Source organism: Urocampus carinirostris, chromosome 3 (genome assembly GCF_059441175.1).
Source record: "Urocampus carinirostris isolate Australia breed hairy pipefish chromosome 3, RoL_Ucar_1.0, whole genome shotgun sequence".
Taxonomy (NCBI): Eukaryota; Metazoa; Chordata; class Actinopteri; order Syngnathiformes; family Syngnathidae; genus Urocampus; species Urocampus carinirostris.
In genome coordinates this window covers 33,685,896-33,712,637 of record NC_142351.1, presented here as the reverse complement: position 1 = coordinate 33,712,637, position 26,742 = coordinate 33,685,896, and the positions used below count along the sequence as shown (strand labels likewise).

Below are 26,742 nucleotides of genomic sequence, written 5' to 3'. Positions count from 1 at the left end.
CTCAAAGTGTTTAACCTGCCGTGATTTGAATATAGAATCACCAGTCTTGGGCAAGCCCTCTCTGACATTTTAATGTGTAGAAAAAACTCAGATCACAAACATGAAACAATCGCAAGGTCATTTCAAAATGCAACATATTGACATTCAGAAACACTAAAAGAAATTAATAAAATATGAAATTACTCCATTTTGAGGGAAAATAATGTAATTAAGAAAAACAGACAAAAAAATAACAATCAAAACATATCACTAGTATTTAGTTGCACCACCTTTGGCTTTTATGACAGCTTGCAGTCTCTGAGGCACGGACTCGATAAGTGACAAACAGTATTCTTGGTCAATCTGGTGCCAACTCTCTTTGATTGCAGTTGCCAGCTGATCTTTGTAGGTCGGAGCCTTGCTGTGGACCATTTTTTTTCAATTCAAACCACAGGTTTTCTTTTGGGTTGAGATCTGGGCTATCTGCAGGCCATGACATTGACTGGATTCTTCTTTCTGCAAGGATTTCTTTCACTGTTTTTGCTCTGTGGCATGATGCATTGTCATCTAGCAAAATGAGTTCATCATCCCCAAACATTTTTTCAATTGAAGGAATAAGAAAGCTGTCTAAAATGTCAATGCAAACCTGTGCATTAATTGCAGATTTGACCCAAGCCATCTCCCCAGTGCCTTTGCCTGACATGCATCCCCATATCATGCAGTCATTCACAGTCCATGATTTCCTCTCCTAAGCCCATTGCAGTCTTGTTCTTTTGTGTTTGCGTTTCAACGATGGTTTCCTTTTAGTTTTCCTAAATAAAAATCCCATTTCCTTCAGGCGATTTTGCACAGTTATGTCACATACATTGACTCCAACTTCCACCCATTTCCTCTTCATTTGTCTTGTTGTGCATTTTCTGTTTTCAAGAGATATGGCCTGTAGTTGTTTGTCTTGATGCCTACATGTCTTCCTTGGCCAAACAGTAAGCTTGACTTTAACAACCTTCCCATGCTGTTTGTATTTGATCCAAAGCTTCGATACAGCTGACTGTGAACAGCCCGCATCTTTGACATACATACAAGTTACTTTCTTCAAGAAGTTTGACAATTCTGTCTTTGGTCTCAAGAGACATCTCTCTTGTTGAAACCATAATTCTTGCCAATCCACTTCGTCCAGGAGCCCTCCAAGGTGTGATAACTGCACTGTTTTTATCTGCTGACTAATGAGTAGAATTATTCTAAGCCAGGTTCCCAATTAAAGAAAGGAAATTGAAATGAAACTTCCCAAAGTGCTTTACAATGTGCTTCACATTTACCCATTCACCCACACTCACACACCAATAGCAGCCATGCAGCCATGCAAGGCCCCAACCTGCTTATTGGGGGAATTAGGGGTTCAGTGTCTTACCCAAGGACATTTTGACATGTAACACAGAGGAGCCGGGATTCGAACTGCTATCTCTTGCTCACAAGACGAGCGCTCTACCTCCTGAGCTACTCCCACCCAGTAGCTGGGTGTGACTGGGTGCAATAATTCAATGTTTTCCCTCATAATTGAGTGATTCCATGTTTATTTCCTTGCACTTGCTCTATAAACGTAACATGTACTGACTATTGCGATTTGTTTTCTTAATTTAGTTTCGTGTATCTGAATGCCAATATGTTGCACTTAAGAATGACCTCACGATTGTTTAATGTTTGTGATCCGAGTTTTTTTCGACAGAATAAAATGTCTGAGTGAGGGCTTGACTAGTGATTCCATACTTTTGGCTAGGGGTTGTATATACATACAGTATATAATAAAGAAAGAAAAATAATGGCAATTTAATGGGGTAGCTTCTATGCAAGTATATACGGTGATTTGTAACTAAATAGTTACTTTCAGAGCGATGTGCTACTTTTTGGTGTCAGTAATCTGGTGAGTAAATTAGTTTTTACATTGAGTAACTAGTAACAAGTAACAGGGTATATATTCTTTTTACAGTAGCATGTCCAAAACTGATGCTTATAGCTCTATACTTTAAAACGTCATTTTAAATATTCCACAAAAATACTTGAATGTAGCTGAACTGGCAGATAACAAAACGCAATTTTGTTATTTGTTTTTTTAGTTTGTTATTAAGTGTAACTGTGGGTCGTTTCGTAGAATACGAGAAGTTATGCTGTCTATAGCAAATAGAGCACATAGACATTTTGGGATAAAATTATGTCAAAAAGACCAAAGGAAATACAATAAAAAACATACAACCAGCAGCTAAAGTATTACCATGTGTAAAAATTTGAATGAACACCGTTATACCCTCTTAGCTGTTAGATTGATAGGGGATTAAGTTAACATTCAACAAACCAATACATGTAACAAGCACATTTCAGTGTAAAAACTTTTAACATGATCTTGTTACATTCACGACAGTCTGGTAATTCTAACCATGTAAAATATTTACTCAAAAACAAATAATATTTCCAACAGATAATAAAAATCAGTCTTAAAGCATTTCTGCATTGTTTGTTCTGCTTCATAATTTCCTTTTAAAAGTAAACAAACGCGTAAGATGTTTTACAGTATGGCCGGTTTTGACCTTTCAATTGACAGTACTCTGGACCAATTGCAGTGGTCTGTGCAGCTCTTTGAGACCTCTTGTGATTAAGGGCTATACAAATAAACATGCTCTGCTCATGACCGACCGACCGAACGGACGAACAACCAAAGGGTCATCAACTTTAAATGTTTAATATCCTAAAAAATTAGGAAAGGAAATGTAACAGTTCTCTTTATTGTAAATTATTTGTATGAGAAATTCCTCTGCTGGTTTTCATGAAGTTTGGCTACACCCTGTGAACTGGATGAATGACAATGCCTACTTTCTAACGTTTCTAAATAGATCTGGTTGGAGAAAGGTTGGGTAAGAAATTCAGAACATATGTAACATGTATACTGTATTCACATCTTAATTGCCCTCTCTGACAGAAGTTTGGGCAGCACTAATTATTATGTTGAGTGGCCAAAATACTTCACTTGTTAAAAGGACATGCCCTGTACTTCTCTCGGTAAAACCTTAATCAATCACCCCCGATTCAGTACCATTTTTCTCTCCCAAGTGGCCTTATTTTTTTATAGAAGAGTGAGAAAAAGAGAGAGATGAGAGTGGAATACATGGCAGGCAACGGCAGCGAGGGAACACAAAAACGAGACAAGATTCTATTGTGTAAGCCTCTGAATGAAAATGAGCAAGTGATGGAAAGTGGCGAATGCTCGCGGACAGTACGAAGTAGGCGAAGAATGAAATAGAAAAAACAACCCATCAGGCAGCGCGACCTAGTGAGAGGGCCCTGGGGGGAGACAAAGGTCTGTCTGCCTGATGCAGGGCCACTACCAGACAATGTGGATGAAACAAGAGATGAATGCCAGAGTTTGATGTGGGGGGACACACTTGAACATTTCTTCATGCTCTACATACAAGAAAGGTCACTCTCTCAGTCAATGAAGTGATGTTAAATCTGCCACAGGAGGGTTAGGCGTCATTAGTAGCCGTGCAGGCCCCCGGCAAATGTCGTAGACAATGGCAATGAAGAAACCAAAGGGTGTCAGGGGAAGAGTGGGAGGAAAGCAAAAGAAAAAAACACCCATGGCAAGCTGAAGAAATGGAAGTGGATTCATCTTGTGTGTATTTGGACCATCTTCCACCTGCCCCCTTTTTTCTTCTCTGCGGCTACCAGCCAACCATCCTGCTGGCAGGAGTAATCTGCTCCCCTTCACACGTTGTCTGCTTGCTGTGATCACCCGCAAGCCACAAGGGGAATGGCGTCCCACCATCTGCATGACAGCCAGAGGACAGCTTGCTGCTCCCCGCAGAGCTGCGATTGAGGAAGGGAATGCGATATCGCTGCCTGCCTCTGTCAGCGCTGATCCACATATGATTTGCTCACTGAATTAGATCTAATTTGTTCAAAATGGGAAACGACAGTGCAAGCTTCACGACTAAAAACTGCACTAAGTAAGAGTAAGTGGAGTGTAGGGCTTCTAAAATAATTCTGTAAAGCACCCATTTTATTAGACACAGTACAAACAAATGACTGGTCACCTATTATTGACTTGGAGTCGATAGTGAAATCCAAGGAACAGCATTTAAAAAGATACGGTCGCTGACATTATTAGGATTTGCTTAAATATTTTAAACAAAAGACTGGGAACGTATGGCTCGCGAGCCGGATATGGCTTGTTTAATGAGTACCAGAACATTTGGCTCTGAGGTTAAAATAAGGTCCATAGCAATCTTTACTATGCCTTTCTAATTAGTGTACGCTAAGCCAAAGCAACACAGTAAGTCTTTTGTTCAGTCCAAGATATATAAGAGTTTACATTCACCATGGTTTGGCTGTATGTCTGTAAGGAATCATTTATATATAAAATCATGAACCAATCTATGTTCTATATCAGGGGTTGCACAATTAATTGAAATTCCCTTCATTTATGGGCATACACTATCAACCCATTCTCCTTACTTTAATTCATTAGTATTAGGTAGGTGGCATGCGAAACTGATTAGCAAAAATGGCACAAATGACTGAATACTGTACATCAGGTCAGTTTATGGTGATTGCACAACTTCAGTGGCCATAATTGGCTATTTCAAGTTAAGTCAAGTCACATTTATTTGTATAGCCCTTAATCGCAAGGTGTCTCAAAGGACTGCACATGATTACACTTACACCATCCCCTGATCTTAAACCAACATGCAGGCAAGAAAAAACTAAAAAAACTCCGGATGTGGAAAATAAGAAACCTTGAGAAGGGGCCTAACAAGTGGTTATCACCCTTCCAGGATGACCAGGGTGGAATAGATCCAGCATTGGGTAACAGTACACCAAACATGGTGAATATCAATTAAAAAAAGGTAATATGTAGGAATTTGTCCAGAAAGTCCAGGACAGCAACGACACAGCTTTTTTCAAAGTCAATTTCTTACCTTCATCGCAGTTGCTGGCCTTGGCCACCTCCACTTGTTTCTTCTGCATGCACGAGGACAACCGGAGTTCACACTCATTCTCGTAAGTAGTGCCGTCACTGCCGCAAACCGGAGAGAACGTTTGGCCTGAGCACTCGGGGCACACGCATTTACTTTGGACGCAGCGGGCACCCCAGGCACAGACAGAGTTGCCACACGTTTCTGAAAATAAGGATGAAATAAAATGAAACTCATTATTACGTATTCCAGTGCATGAGCAAAACTTTTAACAGCGACCGTCATTCAGTTAAAAATTCCCCTAACAACTAAATCGCGTATGATTGTTTCACAGCTTGACATAGCAAGCAAAATCATGCACTACTTACTGCACTCTCCTTGGCTGACCACTCGCAGGTCCATCTGTTTTTTGCAAGCCCGCACGTGCAGCTCGCACTCGCTGGTGTAGGTCGTGCCATCGCTCCCGCATACGGGCTGGTTTGACTCTACACACTCTGTTGCGCAAACACACTCTCCACTTTGAGTGTCACAGATTGCTCCAAAGGAGCAATTGGCACAAGCCTCATCTGCAAGAGAATCACAACGGATTCAGTTAAAAGGTTATTCTGCTCGTTTCTGCTTTTAATATTGGACAGATGAAAAGAAGATTGCATAGGATATCAGTTCATTAATATGACTATTAATTCCTGTCATTCATTATTTTTAAGAGTCGTACACCTATTTAATGGCCAAATTTAAGGACCTTTTAAGCACTTTCGAAGCCAATTTTTTAAATTTCATCAGTACCATTAAAAGAAGGAATTTGGTATGCATTTTTTCCAATCCACATATAAATCTCCAAATAACAAAAGTTATTTTTTAATCTTACCTGTGCATTTAACAAATCATATGATTTTTAAATCTTGAATGAATTGCGAATATGTTTGTGGATCTGAACAACACGCGTGTGTAAATAGGCAAATCTCTCTCCATATAGGTGTTGGGTAAAATGACAATAGTCTCATCTCTCATCTCATTAGCCGTACCGCTTATCCTCATTAGGGTCGCGGGGGCACTGGAGCCCATCCCAGCCATCTCCAGGCAGTAGGCAGGGGACACCCTGAACTGGTTGCCAGCCAATCGCAGGGTACACGGGGACAGACAACTCACTCGCTCATTCACACCTAGGGACAGTTTGGACTGGCCAATTCATTCATTAATTAAGGTAAGACAGTAAAACGTTTTTTTTTTTCCTATGATACAATGTATACATTATTTTCTTGCTCTGTCAATCAAATGATGAAACAGATGTAGGTTAATTTAATTGCAAATCTGACTGAGCCTCACCAGACAAGAACCTCACCGCACATCACTGCTGCTCCCACTTAACAAATAAATTAATTGGAAAATAGGCCTCCCTACCACAATTATTTGCAAAAGCAAAGCCCTGGTAACACTTTCCCATACGCACAATAATTCATGTCTCTTACTCCCCAATAAAACAAACCTAACAAAAAATTCTCTACTGTTTGCTACTCTTCGTTTTCTATCAATCCACCTACAGTATATTCTCCTATGCTGTTGTGACCTATTGTCCTTTGCGCATCATTTGAAAAGCCAGTGGGAGGGGTAAAAAAATCTCATATGGTACAGGTTATGTTTTCCTATTTTCACATCATTCAGGAATCCCAGCTCTATCTGTTTGGCTAAAGCCAGACGAATGACCCCCGATCCTGAGGTGACTGCTGTATCCAGCTGAGGTGTCTATTAACCAAGCCCGTCTGTCTCAGCCCTCCGAGACAAGGTCGCTAGGTCACTCACCGCTGAAAAAGCCAGCAGGGGTTGGATTTGAAGGCGGTTGAAATCTAAAGGATGATATCAGTCTTATTGCTTTAGGATTGTTCCTATACAGATAAGACTTTTTTAAAAATACAATCAGAACATTTCCACACTTAAGCAAACAAGAACGACAAATCGGAATGGTGGATTTTCTCACATTGTGCAACGTTGAATTCTGTTGTTTTGGCTGAATGCTTTCCCCTAATGCTCCATTACAACAGTCAAAACAACATTGTATAACCGTTGACCAATCATGTGCATGTCAAGATAAGAAAGACGAGACAACGAGGTGAGTATCAATTGTGTGATGATGAGATAAAATAGAACGCCTTTTTTCATGTAGCTTATATCTCTAATGGTCAAGGTATTTGGGCTTATTGTTATTGTTGTTATTATTTTAATAGCTATAACCAATGTTCCCTCTAATTTTCCACGGGTCTGAGCGTTCACACAAAGTCAGTGAGCAACGCTTAAAACAACAGTGAGCAACAGCAACCCCCGGTGTGGCAACTAAATCATTATCAAACATGTCTAAAACTTGACATCACGTTACATTTTGCTGAGTTTCCGCCAATGCAAAAAAAATAAATTCACAATACACAACAGTATTTAATCACATTTTTTAGTGGAAGTACAATGTTGGCAACAATATTGACTTGGTATAATTGGAAATTATTTGAATGCAACACAAACTTTTTCTTCTTTTTCCCTGTTTTTTTTCCATTTTTTTAATTCCTTTAAAAAAATCTCATTGTGTTTATTTTTTCCTAGCTGTTACTTTTTTCTTTTTGTTCTCTATTTACTTTTTTTCCTTTGTTTGTTTCTTTTCTTTTTTCTGACTTTTTTTCTGAATTTTTCCTTCGATTTTCTCTTCCTTTTGTTTTTTTTTTTCTCAGCTTTTTACTACTTTTTCATTTTGGCATTTTTTCTATTTTATTCTATTTCCCCTTCCTTTAAGTCATTTTGTGCATAATTTTACATAACCTTTGGTCATATAGGGATGAAAGACACAATTACCTGATCTTAAACCAGCATGTGGGCAAGGAACAACTCAAAAACCTCAGTGTGAGGAGAAAAGAGAAACCTTGAGAAAGGACCTCACATGTGGTAATCCCCCTTCCAGGATTGACCAGGGTGAATTACAATTAGCATTACTGTACACATAATAGTAAACATTAGGTGAGATGTTGAAAAAGCCGAAGAAGCCGGTTTTCGAAAAACTCTACTGACTTTACTCAACTTCGTTCTACTTCGACCTTGACTTACAAATACCGCATTTAGAACACAACATCAGGGGAACCCTTGTATTTGTACCTTCATGCACTGTCACTTTGATTTAATTCGCTTCTTAATTAGCAATTTCGAGCCCTGATTTTTGTGAGCTGGCTAGATTTTCTTGAGCACGGAAAAGCTCTGGATATTGCGCAATTGCACACACACGCAGCTTAGAGGGAACATTGCGCTGGATAGATTTTCTTGTGCGCTGAGAATGAGCGGGCAGTGCGCGATTCCGCACGCGCGCAGCTTAGAGGGAACGTTGGCTATAACTATTTTAATTAATATTATTACTAAGATCATTAAGGCCATTAGAATATTGTTATACATCAAAAGTTGCCGACCAGCAATAAATTCATGCTTCCCACTAAAACAAATGGAAATATATATAATTGGTTCCTGGGGCAGAATAAAGAAAAATCAAAAACAATAATAATAATAATAATAATTTCCTTGTATTGTCATTCTGTGTAACAATGTACACAGAACGAAATGTCGATTGCACCTGACCCGTTGTAGCGAGCCGATGCAGCCGCAGCCAACAGAGGGCGCCGCCGACCACTTTTTAAGTCTTAGGAATGACTCGGAGTAACGCAGAATCTAACATTTTCATTATTAAAACATATCACAATGTTTTTGCGGGCATTCAGCTTGAGAAAAACTTGGATAAAATATAAATCAGATATTAAATACAATTACGTAAATAATATGAATACAATTGTTGAAGGAATCACTGCAATCAAAAGCAATATGCCAATTGTGGAACTTGTATAAACGTTTATCTTCTTTAAGTCGACAGTTTGCTTCTCCCCTAATTTCCCTGCTGAACCCAAACATCTTTTTCCTCGTTTGTGATGAAATGAAATGATGAAATGAAATGATCTGCATTTATATAGCGCTTTTCAAGTCAATGACTTCCCAAAGGGCTTTACAGTGTGCTTCACATTTCCCAATAGCGGCCGTGATCTGTGCAGCCATGTAAGGCCCTAACCTGCTTATTGGGGGTAATCCGGGGTTCAATGTCTTACCCAAGGACACTTCGACATGTAACACGGACAAGCCGGGATTCGAACTGGGATCCCTTAATCCTAAGACGATCGCTCTACCTCCTGAGCTACTGCCGTTTGTGTCATGATTATTGATGCGAGGCACCTGTGGCCCCTCCTTTGGCTCAACTGCCTCGGGCTCTTGATTGGCTCCCTCTCACTCTTCAAACCCCGTCGCTCTGTCACCTGTTGTCAGTCCGTCTGCGAACCTCAGGTTATGCTAGGCAAGCTTTTTGACCCTGACTCACTCTAGCTCCCATCTGTTTCCCGGCTTCGACCCATTTTCTAATCTCGACCACGTTTTTTGCTCTCCTGTCCCGGCTACTGACCCGTTTTTTTCCGCTCCCGACACCGACTTTCGCGTTTAGAGCAACCTGCTCCTCACGACCAGCGATCACCGGATCGTGTGTGCAAACCTTTCCCTTCTTTCCAATAAAGAGAGAAACATATGCAAGTGGGTCCTTTTTCTGTTCTGGTCTTGACAGTTTGTTAGTGTCGAAACATTTGTGTGCCGACAACAGTGTAACTAAATGTAATCAAAAGTTGGAATAAGAAAAACAGTCCTCTGAGTGCTATATATTGTGAAATGAATTTTTTGTGAGGGGAAAAAATGACATTTGAATTTTCTGTGACTCAGCCTAGATGAATATGAAAAAAGTTAGTGCGTGAAGTTAATTTGCAAACATTTGCTTGGGAAAGTCAACTCTTTTTCAACAGAGCAATTTGCAAGCAATGCTCCACTTTATATTTATTTTCCTCCTCCCTTTCTGCCTCATAAACACTGTTAGTAGAGGAAATAGCCTGTAATAATTAGCGGGGATTACAGGGAATCATTTGTGATTGCGCTGAATAAAGCTGCGCAAACAGCCCAGAAATAACCTCGCATGATCACGGCCATCGTTCCACAGATGGCTAATTCCTGGCAAACCAACCGCTCAGCACTTTTTATGGCTGTGCCGCGAGAACGCGGAGGAACAACCATACCCTGAGCTAGATCCCTTACCAGGGTGTTACTTTGCTGACTAAAAATTATTTAGCCATTCGTGTGAGTGCAGGATTATGGTGCTTACAAGTAAGGTCCGTGGCAACGTTTGTGTTATCCTGCCATCCAGTCGTGAGAGCTACCTTTTGTTGCCAGAGTATCAGAAAAACATTTCAATTTTTGAGAAACATCAATAGGATGTGAAAGATACTCTCTACCCGTAGGCATACAGGGAGTAATCAGTGGTAAACCTGAGCCGCAGGAGTCCTCCATTATCTACTCAATGCAGGGAAAACACCAAACTTGTCCTTGTGTTGCAAATCAGGCAGTCTCACAAGCAATCACACAAAGTGGTTTAAAATCTAAGGTGAATGCAACAGCACACCAAAGAGAATAAGTGAGAATAACTCTGCCATATTGATCACTCCGCTCTGATCTCTAAAGCCGGAAGATTTGTTTCAAAATATGCAGGGCGAAAATCCATCCTCATTGAACGTGTGCGGCGGGGTGCGGTGCACCACATGATAACCCCCGTACTCTCGTTTATTGTGTGTGTGAAGTGTGAGGAGAAAATACTCAATCACCAATGCAGCCTGTGGGATAATTGGCCTGCCAAGATGGCATCGAGAGTATTCACTGAGTGGCTTTAACAAGCTGTAAATCTCTTTTTGGGACCGTGTGCCTGTAAAGTGGATCTGTAGATATTTGCTCTACTTGAAGCTCCATTGTCCCCTGTGTGCTAATGATTAGCTGATGGCCGACACAGCTACATAATGCCAAGTGACTCATGTTGCCAATTACACACACGTACGCTCTATGTTCTCTTTGATTAGAGCAAAAGTGCAATCCGGCACTTAAAGGTCAGAGTAGAAATTAAGTCGAGAGAAACGCCGAGAGGCGAGACTTTGGCCCTGATAGAGAACATTGCGCTATCATCTGTGATTGAGCTTGTAACTTTTAAACCAAATAATTTAAAGAAACATGATGTGTGAGTCGAGCAGAAGGAATTTGCTTGTGTAGCAGGTATTTATCTGAATATGTAGCCATATGAGGCTGATTTTTTGATTGCTTGGGTTTGTTTAGTTTCTCTTAAATGATGTTAATGTTTTTGGTGGGTTTTGTGAATTAATTCAATTTCAAGTAGAGTATTTCCATTATTTATATTGAAAAGGTTAACTTGGAAAATATTAGAGTGTCGGGTATATTTAATTTCAATTCAGCAAGTTATTTCTAGAAATACATCATCCAATTACTGGTCTTACCTAGCTTATTACGATTATCTTAATAATCACTACCTTAATTGTAGGAAATAATTATTTGATAAAATAAGCCGGACTTCTTTGACAGTTGTTAAACTGAAACCTTTACTTTCATGCACACTTGGCGCCGACCACAACTGTCACCACTGGTGATCATCATTTTGCTTTTGGCGGCTGGTGTGCTTGGGCTCTTTGAGGAGAAAAGCATTACAGCACCAAAGGCAGTGATGTCGGAAAACAGTACAGATGCCTTTCTGGAGGATAAATAAGTTTGATAAATTATAAAACTTAGTCGATTATATTGATTCTTCTGTAATGATTAAAAACGTCTCACTAACAAGTGCACGGTCTGTCCGTTACAGTGGCAAACATCAGCAACAGTCAAAGAGCTGGTGTTGCAATCACTACTCTACTTTACAGTACAGTTTCTTTCACATCCTCAGGCTGTCTTTTTTGAGAGTGAATTAGTTTTCAAGTACATTGGTCTTTGCTGTATTAACACAGTAAAGAAGCAATACAGTATACAGGGATCAGAATTGAGATTTTCATTTTCAACTGAAATAGCCAGAGTCCAGGGGCCGTCGGCCCCGGCCAGGCTCGGTGGGGCAAAGCCCCCCTGAAGCCAACAGCATTTATCTTATTTGCTATGTGAAAATTGCACTAGAATGAATTAAATCCAACAAAACAGAAACCATGTATTTTATATATATATATATATATATATATATATATATATATATATATATATAAATTAAAAAAATAATAATATATTGACATTAAAAGCATTTGTAATATTGAACATGATCATGATGATACAAAATAATTTATTTTAAACATGTTTATAACAAATTTTAAATTTTGTTTATCCTGTTCTAAATATTAAACACAAAAGATAAAATCATTTCATAAATAAATAGATTTATAAATACCTCAGATTGGGATTTTCTGTCACACAGGGGAACCAGTGGTTGACTGCTGCTAGTATTTGAAGTGGAAGGATTTGGAACGGCCAATAATGTTGAACCGGTGGTGTTACTGTTAGTTTCACTGCCGATTTTAAATGCGGATCCGAGTGCATAATTTGATCGCCGGCAAGCTATTTTTGCTTTGTGCTTGTTCATTTTAGCCTGATCGATCCGTGCCACACAACCTCGCGTACCATAATTGATCAGATCGACACAGTATAGACACTTTGCTTTCCCTGGAACATCACACTTTGCGATGAACTGGCTCAAAGTTTCTGTAACTTCCTCGATCTTTGCGCCGATTTTAACGTTTACTGTGACAGTCTTCTCCAGCCATGACCACTTAAATTTATTCTTCATTCCTTTATCAATCTCGGAGACAAAAGCCTCGTCTTCTTTTCTTAGTATTTTCATATTTAATTTTTCAAACACTCATTTCACCGTTTGAAAAGACCGGAAGGAGCGCCATGTTTGAGAAAGCCAATGCTCTGAACAAAAGCTCCGCTGATTGGTTATCAGCGAACCTATCGACCAATGGTCTAAATGCTAACTTGGGGTGACGAAACAGTCACGTATCATACCTCACCCCCCCCAAAATATTTTCTCATCGAATTTAGACGATTTACGGGAATGACCTTTGGGGTTCAAAAACAGCGGAAATCCGCGGATCCGCGGAAAATTCTGATCCCTGAGTATAAACCATTGTTGCCATCCTGAATGGTCACATGATGCCAAACGTGACTCAACCAAATTCAAAGCATCTCATAAAACTGTTTCTTGTGTCAAGGGTCAGCGCTGCCTAGCAATGGCGCTGATCGCTAGTCTGTGCGGGGCTCAAGGGCAAAGTTGGTTGTTTATATGTTCTTTTTATGTAATAAGATCATCTATATGTATAGGTTTATAGACATATTGGCTCCAAAAGTGAAACTATCATATCTTTCGCATATGATGAAATGGTCTTTCAATTAATTTTAATGTAATTCAGTGTTCAGTCTTGTTGATCATTGGACAATTTAGAACACGGAACTAAAAATAAATGATACCCCGTTCCTTTTTAAGGAATGACAGCTATTTAAGCCACTTCACCAAAGGTGCTAGAATTACAGCACCCCCACCCCACAAGAAATTTAAACTATTCATACCATGTGCCTGATCACAATTAATCTTGTAAACTTTCCAGACCAGTCATCATTGTGGCATTCGTGTACAAGCACCATGTATGAGGAGATCAAATTCAACTCTAAAATTCCTTCCCTTCCTCTTTTTGCAATATTTACTATTTACGTTTTTTAGAAATAGATTAGACTTATAAAAGTAACCTTTGGCTGTTTTCACTTTTCACTTTTTTGTTGAGCTCGATCATAATCCGTACATGATCGGTACTCAACCACCGAATTGTATGAATAACGAAACAAAAAAATGGAATTTATTTATATATGATCCTTTGCATTCAAAAATACCCAAATCAATAATAAAATGTGGAGCTAAACAACAGTAATTACTATAACTATTTATTGCAGCGGTTTGATAGCAGACACTCGTACATCGTTCTTATATTTGGAAATCATTTTCTTCTTCAACTTGATCATTGTTCTCAGTGTTGTATTTTTTTCCTTCTAGTTATCAGTAATTTTTTTGGTACCCATTATTATTGACAGAAAAGAGCAAGTAAATGCACAAAATTACCAAAAAACATTCTTAACACTATCTCAAAATGATGCTACCCGACCGGACGAGAGTAGCCAAAATGGCCGATCATCTTACTTGGCCAAGCTTTCGGCTACCTTCGGCTGCATACCGGTGTTTAAGTTCAGATTTTTAATTCAAACCTCGAACCCCAAAAAATACTCAAATTTTTGGGTCGAACACTGATTTGTTTTGAACATGAGTCCCTCCGTTACCGAGGTATCAATGCGTAGTACAGTATATAAATAGTGTATCCTCACTCCAGTACATGGTTTATCAACATAAAATACAATTCATTTTTTTTCATAGACAACATATTTTATGTTTGTCTAAACTTGAGCCTCTTTAGCCACATCACTCAAACTTGCAGAAACTCACCACAAGGTCCTTTGTGTTGAATGTGGATGGATTTTTGGAGAGCGCATCCCATGACACGCATCTCACAGGGGCTGCCATAACTGCTGCCATCAGAACCGCACACCGGTTCTGACGTTTGCGGGCAGGCTTCCAGGCATTCGCAGACAGGTTCGTTGTTTTTCACCACGCACACTGCGCCGTGATGGCAAACGATATCGAGGCAGGGGCTTGGTGTGTTGAGATCTGAAAACCAACCCAAAAGTCACAATGTTATTACGGAGCTGTGATCAGGATTATTACAGGCAGAGGTTGGAGAACTGTCTTAGAACAGGAAAAAATGACAACATAAATACTTAGAGGGGATTGAGGGTTCATCAATAGGAATTGGCCATACCAGTCTTTTCTGTGACACCACTTTAAACTGTCATTTGTTGTATCTTTAATCTTTGAACACTTGTGGTGTTGAGAACACCCTGAACAAAGTGTATAAATAAATGGAAGAAAAGGCAAATAATGGCTGTGATAGCAAATAGGGGTGATCCAGATCATACCTTCCATTATCTTACCAGTATATTTTGTCAGGTGATGTGAAATTTAACAATTTAAGGCTATTTAACATTGAGCAAGAAAAGATGATGAATTTTGTGATGCCATATCTCATAACGTTCCTTTCAATGTACAAGCTCTGGAATGTCTGAGAACACTTCTCCCATCTTGAGCTCGTCAAATCTGCGCAATTGAAATGGTCTCTAAGGTTCACAGAGATGTCGAGTGTTCAGTGAGAGTCTAACTTGGCCCGTCGTAATGCTAACAAACGTCCACATCGCACAGTGCAGAATTCATATTCATTGGACAAAAGGATGCTAAAATCTTACAACTCTTCTACTGTGTATTCCAGTGATATATTACAACTCTGGCAGATAATGGCAGTGTATACAAATCTGACAACATTGGGCAAATTGTCAGAAGTCTAAAAAAAGCACGCAAAAAAAGGTTGACACACAAGATGTCAAGAAAAATGATGGAGTAAAAGCATTGAGCAGTTTTAATTCATAACAATTAAAATGCAAAATAAATAAATGTGAGCATGCCTTTGTTATTATGATTTTGTATCATTTTCGATAATAAACTGGAGCAGCAATATATGAGTTTCCTTTAAACGGACATAAAACAAAATACTAAATACGAATACTATTAATCGTCTAAGTATAACCTCCCGTGATGTGTTCACATATTTCTTGTTGGGAATAACATGGTGTCAGGGAGGCTAGGAAGCTTTTACAATCCTAATAAATTTACAGGATTATGTATACATTTTATATAAAAAAACATCTAGTAAATATTGTTTTATTAAAAATGTTAGGATTCCCAAGCAACAATCACAAATATATTGTTCTGTATTTTCCCCGTATATTGTTAGTGATCGTAAATTTCATCAAACCATAATGATAGAATTTGAAGCCTGTATAGCGCACCCCTACTAGCAACTAAACATCAGGATAAATCGACAGTCACACTGTGCCCCTTTAAAAGCTGATGTTTGCACCCAGGCAAGGGCTACAACTTTCACTGAAGAGAGTAAATTATGTAGAGAACAGACAGAAATAATAACAAAAATTATATGAGGAAAAGAAAGAAGAAAGCTCTCCACTTAATAATTTAAAAACAGCAAGCTCCTGGGCAGAGGCAGATATAAATTGTGAACATCACAGGGAGGCGTCTGCTCCAGTCTCTCTACTTTCCAGCATTCATTAAAACCCAGGCTGGATTTTGCACCGCCGGCTCTCGCACGACGGGCGTAGGCGGGGAAGACACGACCCGAGTTGATCAGGAGAGTGAAGAATGAAAAACATTGCTTGATTGAAGCCTGCCTGACAGACTCCATCAATTCTTTCAAACCTTACGAGTCAATGGAAGTTTTAAGTTGAGGGCTGCATTACAAGCATATGATCTTCATCAGAGTCTTCAGCTATGAAGAATGGATCTCCCTGCCAAAGGTTGTGCATCTACAGGTCAGCAGCAAATAAATCCTGATGAAAAAATCCCCAAAACGGCGCAGAACAAATTAAGTTTTTCTTTCCGGCAATTCCAGGGGCGGCAACAGCTCAGGAGGTAGAGCGCTCGTCTTGGGATCAAAGGATCCCGGTTCGAATCCCGGCTCGTCCGTGTTACATGTCGAAGTGTCCTTGGGTAAGACACTGAACCCCTAATACCCCCAATAAGCAGGTTAGCGCCTTTACATGGCTGCAAGGCCGCTATTGGGAAATGTGGAGCACATTGTAAAGCGCTTTGGGAAGTCATTGACTTGAAAAGCGCTATATAAATGCAGATCATTTCATTTCATTTCATTTTCAGTCTTTTTTTCTTTAGTTTAAATGTGCCTAAGTAATGCAGGCAATGGTCAATGAATAATAGAGTGGCCATGAATGGATACATAGCATCATTACTAAGCATAGTTGAAGATTGATTTGTTCTACGTCAGGCGTTACGTACATTCACAAGATTAAGGCCAAGTTATATTAACATCTGACAGACAAAATGAGTTACATATCTTGTGAAGAAGAAGCATCATTGTCATCAGACAATACGTTTTCAGAATAATTTATGTGGATTCTGTGAAAACAAATGTAATAGCATCGAAAACAGGCATTATTTAGTCGAAATGAAAAAAGGTCACTCGTCAAGAGAAAACATTTGCAATCTTGGGTTACCGAAGTGAGCAATATAATCTAAATGGAAATTGTCAGGCAATGTTCTCTTGTACATTGATTGAAAATGTAATTGTATTGTGTTTTCTGACAGCTCATACAAACGTGTTCTACAGGATACTAAAAATGGGAAATACAGGAGGTCCACATAAACACCAAGCCATTTAGCACAATTACAATTCAGGCAAGCTTTGAAAACGAATTACTCCTTTTAAAACCTTATCAAAGCGTGTAAGCTTGAACTTCAACCATGCAAAAGTTCAGCAGTTTAAGTGGCATGCAACTAGTCAGTGATAATGCTTTTGGTGCCCTATTTGCTGTTTTTTCCCATCTCATATAAAATGAATAGAGAGTGATCTAAAAAGAACTTTCATTCCAAACTGTTTTTATCACACAATATTCCTCCCAGGGCAAAATTTCAGCACAATTTATTAATAGGGGAGCATGTCATGGACATAAAATAAAACAAAACAAGAGAGGACTCCCCAAGCGTAAAAATGTGCACTACATTGTACGAAATTGAAGAATTATGTTATGTTTCTCTCAGATGGAGGAAGATGCTCTTTGACTACGCTCGACATAATCCAATAAGGTCCAATTCTTTATAGCTTTTCTCTTTTGAACCCTTACTTCCAAAATCTCATGCATGTATCTGTTTTTTTAGTGACAGACTGAATCAAAGCAGCATGTTATTTATTCATGAACGTGACAGCTGAATAGGAACATCTGCACAGTCAAATACTTTGGCAGTCCACCCAAAGCATTGTTGTTGTCACTGTAGGCTGTAAGCAAGAATTGAGCAACCCGGTCTATGTAGTTTCCAGCTCTGTGTCTAGCTGAATAAAGGTAGGAATTATTATTATTTGAATTTGTTGATTTGTAGACCCCCGGTTCCATTGACGCTACTTTAAGACGCATTCATGTTACGTTGTGGAATATGATGTTTTTTCGCCCATCAACAATAAATTATTGTACGCACCTCAAAACTTAAAATTAAAACTTTGTGATTTTTGTACATATGACATATGGCGAAATGTGTGCTTTAAACGTTTCTAAGATACATGTCTGCTATTGGTCAACGTCATATGAGATGCTGATTTGCATCACGGTATTATGAAAATGCTAATATGTTATTAGCTGAACTTCCTCTTAAACTGCCATTCTGTCTTAGTTCAGTTGAGAATAATGTGTGTTTCGTAAAGACTGCGATTCAATACTGTTCATGTGCTAGTTATGGGCTTCAAGACTTGAAGTGATGCTTAAAGCAAAAACATGATAGTAAAATAAATAAAATAAAATTGCTAGCTTAATTTCCATGGTATATAATATATATATACATACAGTGAAGAAAATAAGTATTTGAACACCCTGCTATTTTGCTACTTCTCCCACTTAGAAATCATGGATGGGTCTGAAATTTTCATCATAGGTGCATGTCGACTGTGAGCGAGATAAACTAAAAAGAAAAATTCAAAAATCAAAATCCATGATTTTTAACTATTTATTTATGTGATATAGCTGTAAATAAGTATTTGAACACCTGAGAGAATGGATGTTAATATTTGGTACAGTACCCTCTTTTTGCTATTACAGAGGTCAAACGTTTCCTGTAGTCTTTCACCAGGCTTGCACACACTGCTGGAGTGATCTTGGCCCACTCCTCCACACAGATCTTCTCTATATCAGTCAGGTTTTTGGGCTTTTCGCTCCCTCCAAAGCTTTGAAAAAGCATTTTTCATTTCAGTTTTACTACAGCAGTTAGGTCATTTGTCCACTTCTCAAATTGCTGGTGCAAAAAAATTCCCATACAGTTAAAGCCAAGCGTGAAGCAACACTTGGGAAATTTCTGTGTAAGGCTTAAAGAATTATGAAGCGCGGTGCAACTATTCAAGCTGAAAAACACAAACCAGGCGAGTGGGTATTGTACTCCTATTAAACTCCAGTAACATGCTGCCTGCCAAATTGCTGGGGGAATATTTAGGTAAGTGCTGCTCAATTCATGCATAGGTAATCTGAGTACAACCTCAACCCTGAGGGTCCAGGTCCAATTCTGAACGGTTCTTGTTCGTATTATGCTGTCCATGGAATTGGCGCATTCCAGGTGACGCTTGCAGCGGCCAACTGGCTGAGTGGAATATCTCACAAGCCCATTACAAACTAGCATACCAGTGGGACGCAGCCTACGCCAAGCACCACCTTGCTGGCTTTTTTCCCCCTCAACCGGCCTTTGATCGCAATCCCTCAGCACCTTTTTGCATTAACCGACATTCGTTTGAGATATCTCTGAAGGGGAAGGCTCCATTAACATAAAGGAGAAGACAGACCCCGCGGGCAGTGTCTGTCTTTTCCTGAATACTTATGAAGGCCGAACGAAAACCATAGTGCGATGTAGAAGTCAAACAAAGGAAACTTTATAAATGCTTATCAAAAGTTTAGATTTTGCTTATTGAGTGAAAACCTTCATTTTCTGCTGTTGTGATAAAAATGTGTTTGACTCAATGTCATTAACAGTGTTCAGAGAAGCAAAGAGTGAAACTGCAATCAAATTAAACCAGTATTATAAATGTGTCTCTTCTTATGATTTCATCACAGCCCAGCCGCGCTGAGCCACTTCAAGTCGCTTCTAACACCCCGTTGACCTAAATCATCCCTACAATTTTTGCTTGCGGACGATCGCCTGGAGCCAAAGTTAAGTGGATGGGCAGTCAGCTCACTGTCAATCTGCTCCCGGCGCTCTCCCTCAAATTAACTCGATTAGGAAAAACAGCACTTAGGCTCAAAGTTAGACGACTGATAGAGTCCGATCTACTTGGGATGAGCGGATCGATTCACATATCGATATTATGGATAATAGGCTAAGTACTAAGTACTTGAATCGGATCAATACTATTGTCCTTGGATAAATACTTCACCCCTCCACCAATGTCCTTAAACAGCTGCTTGTTTATGTACATAGCACAGTCATTTTCTCTCTCACCCAGCGCTTTTGGCCACTGACTAAGCTTATACCTGTTTATATGTCTTACAGGCATACTTTTAGCACCTCTCGCTACCTGACCTGCTGTTGCAGCTTGTCTGCCGGGCGGAAGAGGGGGCAAACATACCTGCATACCCCTTTCAGAATTTAATTATGACAGCAAAGGGCAATGCTAGGCGTCATTTGTGTAGTAATGTTGTCTGCTACTATGGCACATTTTCACAAACACATGACAACATACAAATTACTTTTCCTGAACAAAAACCAGTAAAATAATTGTCACTATGGTAACAGAGCCAAAAGGGCTTGATTGTAACATTTTTTGTTCGATTCGCTTGTTTTTTTTTTGCTCTGCAACGGTTGTTGTCGAAGTATTTTATTTCTTACACGGTTAAAGATTTAAGATTGTGCTGTTAAATCGATTTGCACTTTCTGACATTTAAAAAAAAAAATGGTGCAATAGAGGGTATAGTTGTCTAGATAGATAGATAGATAGATAGATAGATAGATAGATAGATAGATAGATAGATAGATACTTTATTCATCCCCGAAGGGAAATTCACTTTTCCAGCATCATCCCTGAGCTGAGAACAATCGAAAAATAACACGGGAGCTGCTGGAGTGGCTGCCATTCGTGACGGCGCCGGAGAAACGATTCAATTTGAATCATGTACAAACAAACAAACAATTGAATCATGTACAAGAAACGATTCAATTTGAATCATGTACAAACAAACAAACAATTGAATCATGTACAAACAAACAAACAAAATATTTATGTTTCAATAAGTGGAGTGTTAATAAAATGGGGGGAAAATAATTTCTGATACTGATATAACCAGGTAAAACTAATTTTAAGTTACCTGTCCAAATGAATGTTGTGCCATCTCACCTTTCCCACTCTCTCTCCTGCAGTTGACTTACCCTCTTGATGAGTGACCTCTTACCCCTCTTCACACCAGGCAGACTAATATCTATGCCATCTTTGTCGCCGTCTCCCTCGTCTACTGCAAAACTCGACTCATCGTGACATATTTATATTTTTGTTACATTTTTGCTTTTTTAATTGAGCCTCCTGGGTTTTGTTCTGAAACATTGGCAATAGAAATATGCCCATATATTTTTTAAACTATTAAAGTTGTAATTGTAGGTTTTCATTGAAAAATGAAACATTTAAAGTGCCTAAAATTTTCAAGCGGTGTTTATCGTAAATATAAACTAAATCAATGATCATGACATGTTTTTGGAACCCGGAGTGCCCGGTAGGAAATCCACGCGTGCACGGGTAAAACATGCAAAGTCCGCACAGGAAGGTTAGATCCCATGACCTCAGAACTGTGCTGCACATGCGCAAACCACTGTGCTGTCGTGCTGCCCATCAGGATGTATCAATTGAAAGATCTTTGTCGTATGAATCCTGATAGTTTCTCATTTGAAATATAATGATATAAATCAATTCGGCTCCTCAAAATGAGTGGAGCTGCAAAGAAATATATTGATAAAGAGTGTTGGCGGGGGGTTTTAAAATACATTAGTCTTTATTAAAGAGTAATTATTCCTGAGGAAGGAGAAAGGGATTTTTTGAAAAATAGGTGAGTGAAACTAAGGTAAGTAAAAACCACGTCAGTCAATTGGCTTGAAAAGAATCCCTCAGGTAAAAAAAACCACTCTTTCCCTACCACTTAAACTGTAATTGATTGATATCCTAATTGTATTGTAACCCTTTTTGTTAAATCTGGAGAAGTTCGCCATCTCCTTAATTTCACTTTCTGCCAATCAGATGGGAGTCAATATCAGCTCTAAGTGGCATTAAAAGCTTTCCTTTGACACAAAGTGTCATAATGCAGATCCAAACACCCTTTTACCAAACTGTTAGCGGTACAGGACCATCCTTTTTCCCAAAAAAAAGCCCGTTTGGCAGAGTACATTGCATGCAGGTACAAAAACATTTGGGGGACCCACTGAGCCGTTTTAATTGTTAAGGGATATGGCCCACTTATTGTATTTCTAGTGCCAAATCCAGACATTTGCCATTTTCCATATTAGTAAGATATTGCATTAATTCATATTGATTATATTGTTGATATAACTGGGTAATTTTAGATACAAAGTAATTATGGGACAGATATTTGGAAACACAAGGTGTGACTACTGTATTAAGCTCTTTATTTTCATTTTTGCAGTTCGTAAGTAGTTGTTATTCCGACTGCACCAAATAATATTAAATCCACGCCTTATTGCTCATATGATGAGAATACATTTTTAATGTGTAGTACAAGCAAGTACTGTGCACAAATGCTTTTATGCGAATGTACATTTTGTGTTTGTCGGTTTTAATTTTACTTGTGGTCATTTTTTATTTATTTTCTTTTGCTAGGACTTAAAATATTAGACAAGGATGATTTTATTTATTAAATAAAATACCTTAAATAAAGTGCAAGACTTAAAGAGACAGTGTGTAATATTTAGTGCCTCCTGGTGGTACAAAAAACTTAAAAATAGGCAAACATACGTGATCTATTATACAAATGGTAATTATTACTATTGTATATTCATAGGTCAAGAAATTCGTGATTATTTTCCATAGCGGAATTCATACCTAGTAGACGGCACCACGTTTGTCTGGCATGTTGCTGCTCATTTGCTCATTTGTCACTGGTTTTCGTTAACATTAAACATTACAGTGCCATCCTTTGGTCAAATATTACACAATGTACCCTTAAAGACATGTACATGTGCCTTTATTATGTCACAAAAGCAAAGGAAATACTGTCATCCCCACAACTTTATTTTTGGACAAAAATATGAAAGCCACAACTGATACAATGCGCATGTACAATGTGATACTCCAAATTTTGGACGCAAAGGGTTCCGTGACCCAAATGTAGAAAAATATTACTTTATTAAACAATCTGGAAACAAGTTTAAATGCGGAGGTTTGTGTTGAGCAATTTGGCTTCCTCGTACATTATCTAACATATTATCGTTGCCCCGAAAAGAACAGTTTTCCTTTGGTGTCCTCATACGCATGGCTTATTTTACCCCCAAAAAAACAAAAATGTTTTTTCTTTTGTTTAACAAACTGTTCAATAAAAAAAAAACTTTTAAAATTCTAAATACCGCAGGAAGGAGCAGGGGCGGTGTCGGGAGTAAAAACAATAGCGAATCTATAGGTCTGCTCCCGACTCCCCCCGCCATTAACCTCGATAAACCACGGTTATAATGCACTAAAGAAAAGTTCCTGGAACATCTCTCAACCAATTAATGGCTATGTAAGAACAGCTGAACATTTGTCACAATTCATTATTGTCTTGTTTCCCCCAACCAAACTGTTCAGACAAGAGGATTGGAGAGGGGGTGGGGGGTGGGGGTGTTGTACCATCAATTTATTAGCGTAAAATAAATTTAATCTTTGTGTTCTGCACAGTGAAACAACTAACAACGCCATCTGCAAGGATTTACCATCCTTTTTCCATAAATTAAACACAATAGATATGTCTGCTTTGTATTGAGACAAATGGGGAAGAAGGTTTGCCGGTTGGAATGCTTTCATCGATTTGACTTGGGTCTGCCTTTTATTGAACTGCACTGTGACAGAGCACTCAGTTGACATGATTCAATAACACAGGAAAGTCTTAAAAATGAGGACGGCGGATGGGTGGTTAGCGCGCAGCGGAGGTTCAGGGTTCAATTCCAGCTACCGCTTGCATGTCAGGTTAATTGGCTGTTCCAAATTGCCCCTAGGTGTGATGAGCCCTGCGACTGGTTGGCAACCAGTACAGGGTGTCCCCTGCCCACTGCCCAAAGATGAGTGGTGTGGGCTCCAGCACTCCCGCGACCCTAGTGAGGATAAGCAGTGCAGATAATGGATGGATGGAAATCATCTAAATGAACTGTTATTTTAATTATCTACCGGGAAAAAGTGTTCAATGTAGGCTTGGAGAATAAGATCATCAGAAAAAGTTGAAGGAATATTTCGCTAACAATTAAAACGTATCTAAAAAATATTGCCCCATTGGCAGATCATTTTCCTTAATTTTGGTAAGATTTTTTATATTATACTTTATTTAACCTATTTTTTAGCAAGACAAAACATATTTAAAATGAACTAACGTGAATTAGATATGGGAGATAGTTCTGATAGTTTTTAACTTTCGTGAGTCTGTTATTGACCCTGTTCATTTTTTTAATACATACTGTATATCTTGGAAGAAATTGTAAATACAAATTGTATGTATTCTAATGGGTAATCGTGTTCAAAATATAGAATTAAATAGAATAAATGTTACCAGACTTTCCTCCCATATTTGACATAGAACCTGTTCAGTTACTTTTTTTAACCTTGTAAAAAATCTTAAAATGCAAGAATGAAAGTCCGATACGTTTGCTTGTTATGGACTTTTTGGACTAGTTTACAGGCTTGAGGCGTCGTTGATGCCATTCACTTTCCAGACAGATTTCAACATGTTTTTCTTTTTTATTGATGTTTACGATGTTTGTGTACTGTGACTCAATGCTAAATCTATTCCACCCTGGTCATCCTGGAAGGGGGTTACCACTTGTGAGGCCCCTTCTCAAGGTTTCTTTTTTCCTCACACTGAGGTTTTGAGTTTTTCCTTGCCCGCATGTTGATTTAAGATCAGGCGATGGTGTAATTGTAACCCTGTGCAGTCCTTTGAGACATTTTTGTGTTTAAGGGCTATACAAATAAATGTGACTTGACTTGACTAATTTTAAAGACAAATCTAATGTCATCTATTGGGAGAAAATGCTCAAAATTCTGCCAATGGAACCAATTTTTACATTCAGAATTCAATATTGACCATGTCCAGTTAATTTTATACGTTTATTAATATTTTGCAGATTTAAGATTTTGAGTAAGTCGGAAATATATTTGTAGGTCTGAACAATATGTGTGTAAATATTTGTGAGACAAATCTCTCCCCATGAAAGTGATGTGGGTAAAATGACTGTATTATGTAGCTTACATTTTCAGTTGCAGAAAGTTCTTCCCATTACAATTTACCACTAAGAAATGCAACCTTTATTTAATGCATGGCCTATTATAAATGTCCATATGTAATCCCTGCACTAATACACATTTCATAATGACCCATTTAGGAGTAACATGTTTTTGTTAGGGGGCGATGACACTTCATAGGACAATGCCATACAAACTAATGATAGCTGCCTTTAATCACGAGGGAAGAAATTGAATGGCAAAGTGAAGCCACCAGAGAGCAGTGTTGGCGTCATTTTTAAGCAGACGTTTTGCAAAACATTACAACAATTTCAAGCATTTACAAGCACTTCACCCAAAACGCAAGCACTTTTCAATACTTGAAAGCACAACATTAAAAGCCAAGCATTTTCAAGGATTTCAGGAACCGGTACGAAACCTGCAATGTAGTTGGTTCCAACGCAAACATTTTACACTTTTTTTTTACATTTTTTTCTAAAAATATTTTTTAATAAGTATTGAAAAGGTAAAAAGAGTCTAAAGGGGCCATGACTCATCATCAAGTGAATCTGTATTAGTCTAAAATTGACTGTTCATTAATTGAGGTTTGTTGGCCACGGTAGATCTGGAAAACAGGACTTCGGCTTCTGAGAACAACAGTGATTTTGGCTCTTGATGATTTCATATTTTAGGGTGTAAACACATCAAATTAAATTAGTCTTGTCATGCTTTTGTTGACTTAGAAAATGTCATGCAAACTTAATATTAAGAAAGTAGCATACGACCACAATGAATGACAGGCATCCATCACTGCGCAACGAATGCCAAAACCAACTAAAATGTTCCCTCTTAGAGACAAAAGAGAAGGCCGGAGGCAATGATTGTGTTTGCGCACCAGGTTGATATTTTCTGACACAGCCGCTGAACTGTCGAGGTGCCAGCTTCAAAGAGAAAACCTCACACCGCGTCGTGCTTCCAGGGCCCTTTGCGCGTTGGAAGGATCACGCATGCTTGGCTTTTTTCCAAGGCTGTTAATCTCTGCATTGTTTTTTAAAAGCCAGCAAGTAACCTAAGCTCTTCTCAGTTCTATAACGGTGTAGACAAAAAATAAATAAAAAAAGTCGTGCAAAAAAAACAACAAAAAAAACGGGTGTGACTGGCACTCTGACGACGCAAACTGTCTCAGTGGGCTTTCCTTTTGATGTTTAATTAAACAACAAAATCAAGTTTTGACATTTGTTGTGCAGTGTTTTGAACACTATGCAAATTTCAGTAAGAATATACACACACACCAAGTAGGGGCACAATGTGCTTGGAGAAAAATGATATAGAAAATGGTAAAATAATATGACAAAACTATGGGTGGAGATGTTTGAAGAAACAATCCATGTCACTACTGTTTCATTTATGCAAAGCGCAGGCGAGCAAGGCATGATAATGAGAGAAACCGCCTGCTGATGATTGACTTTGGTATTCAGCTATGCTCCAATGCAGAGCAGGATGCATGAGCATCTGAATGGAGTGGTTTTGACCAGTGTGCCGCGAGACCTTGTCTGGTATGCTGTCCAATTCTATCTAATTAGTGTCATTTCGTCATTACATTTCAATATGAGAGGAGTGCAAATGTCCATATTGCTGGTTCAATCTTGAACAACATGGGTCTGTTGCCGCGATACCCTTTTTTGCTTTTTCTTTTGGCAGATTAGAAAATACTGTACTCGTAATCGCTATCCAACAATATGGTAGTCGATATTTTGAACGGTGTA

General features: G+C 38.7%; 1 protein-coding gene across 11 annotated transcripts in view; it reads right to left on the bottom strand.

Moving 5' to 3' along the window:
- agrn (agrin) overlaps nt 1-26,742 on the bottom strand; it is a 390,673-nt gene that overhangs the window by 120,770 nt on the left and 243,161 nt on the right. For all 11 annotated transcript variants that reach the window (XM_088331544.1, XM_088331552.1, XM_088331545.1 and 8 more), the window contains 3 exons: nt 14,353-14,574; nt 5,312-5,509; nt 4,947-5,147 (listed from right to left, as the gene is read on the bottom strand). In XM_088331544.1, the coding sequence (XP_088187670.1) occupies nt 4,947-5,147; nt 5,312-5,509; nt 14,353-14,574 (621 nt within the window). The remainder of the gene's footprint in view (nt 1-4,946; nt 5,148-5,311; nt 5,510-14,352; nt 14,575-26,742) is intronic.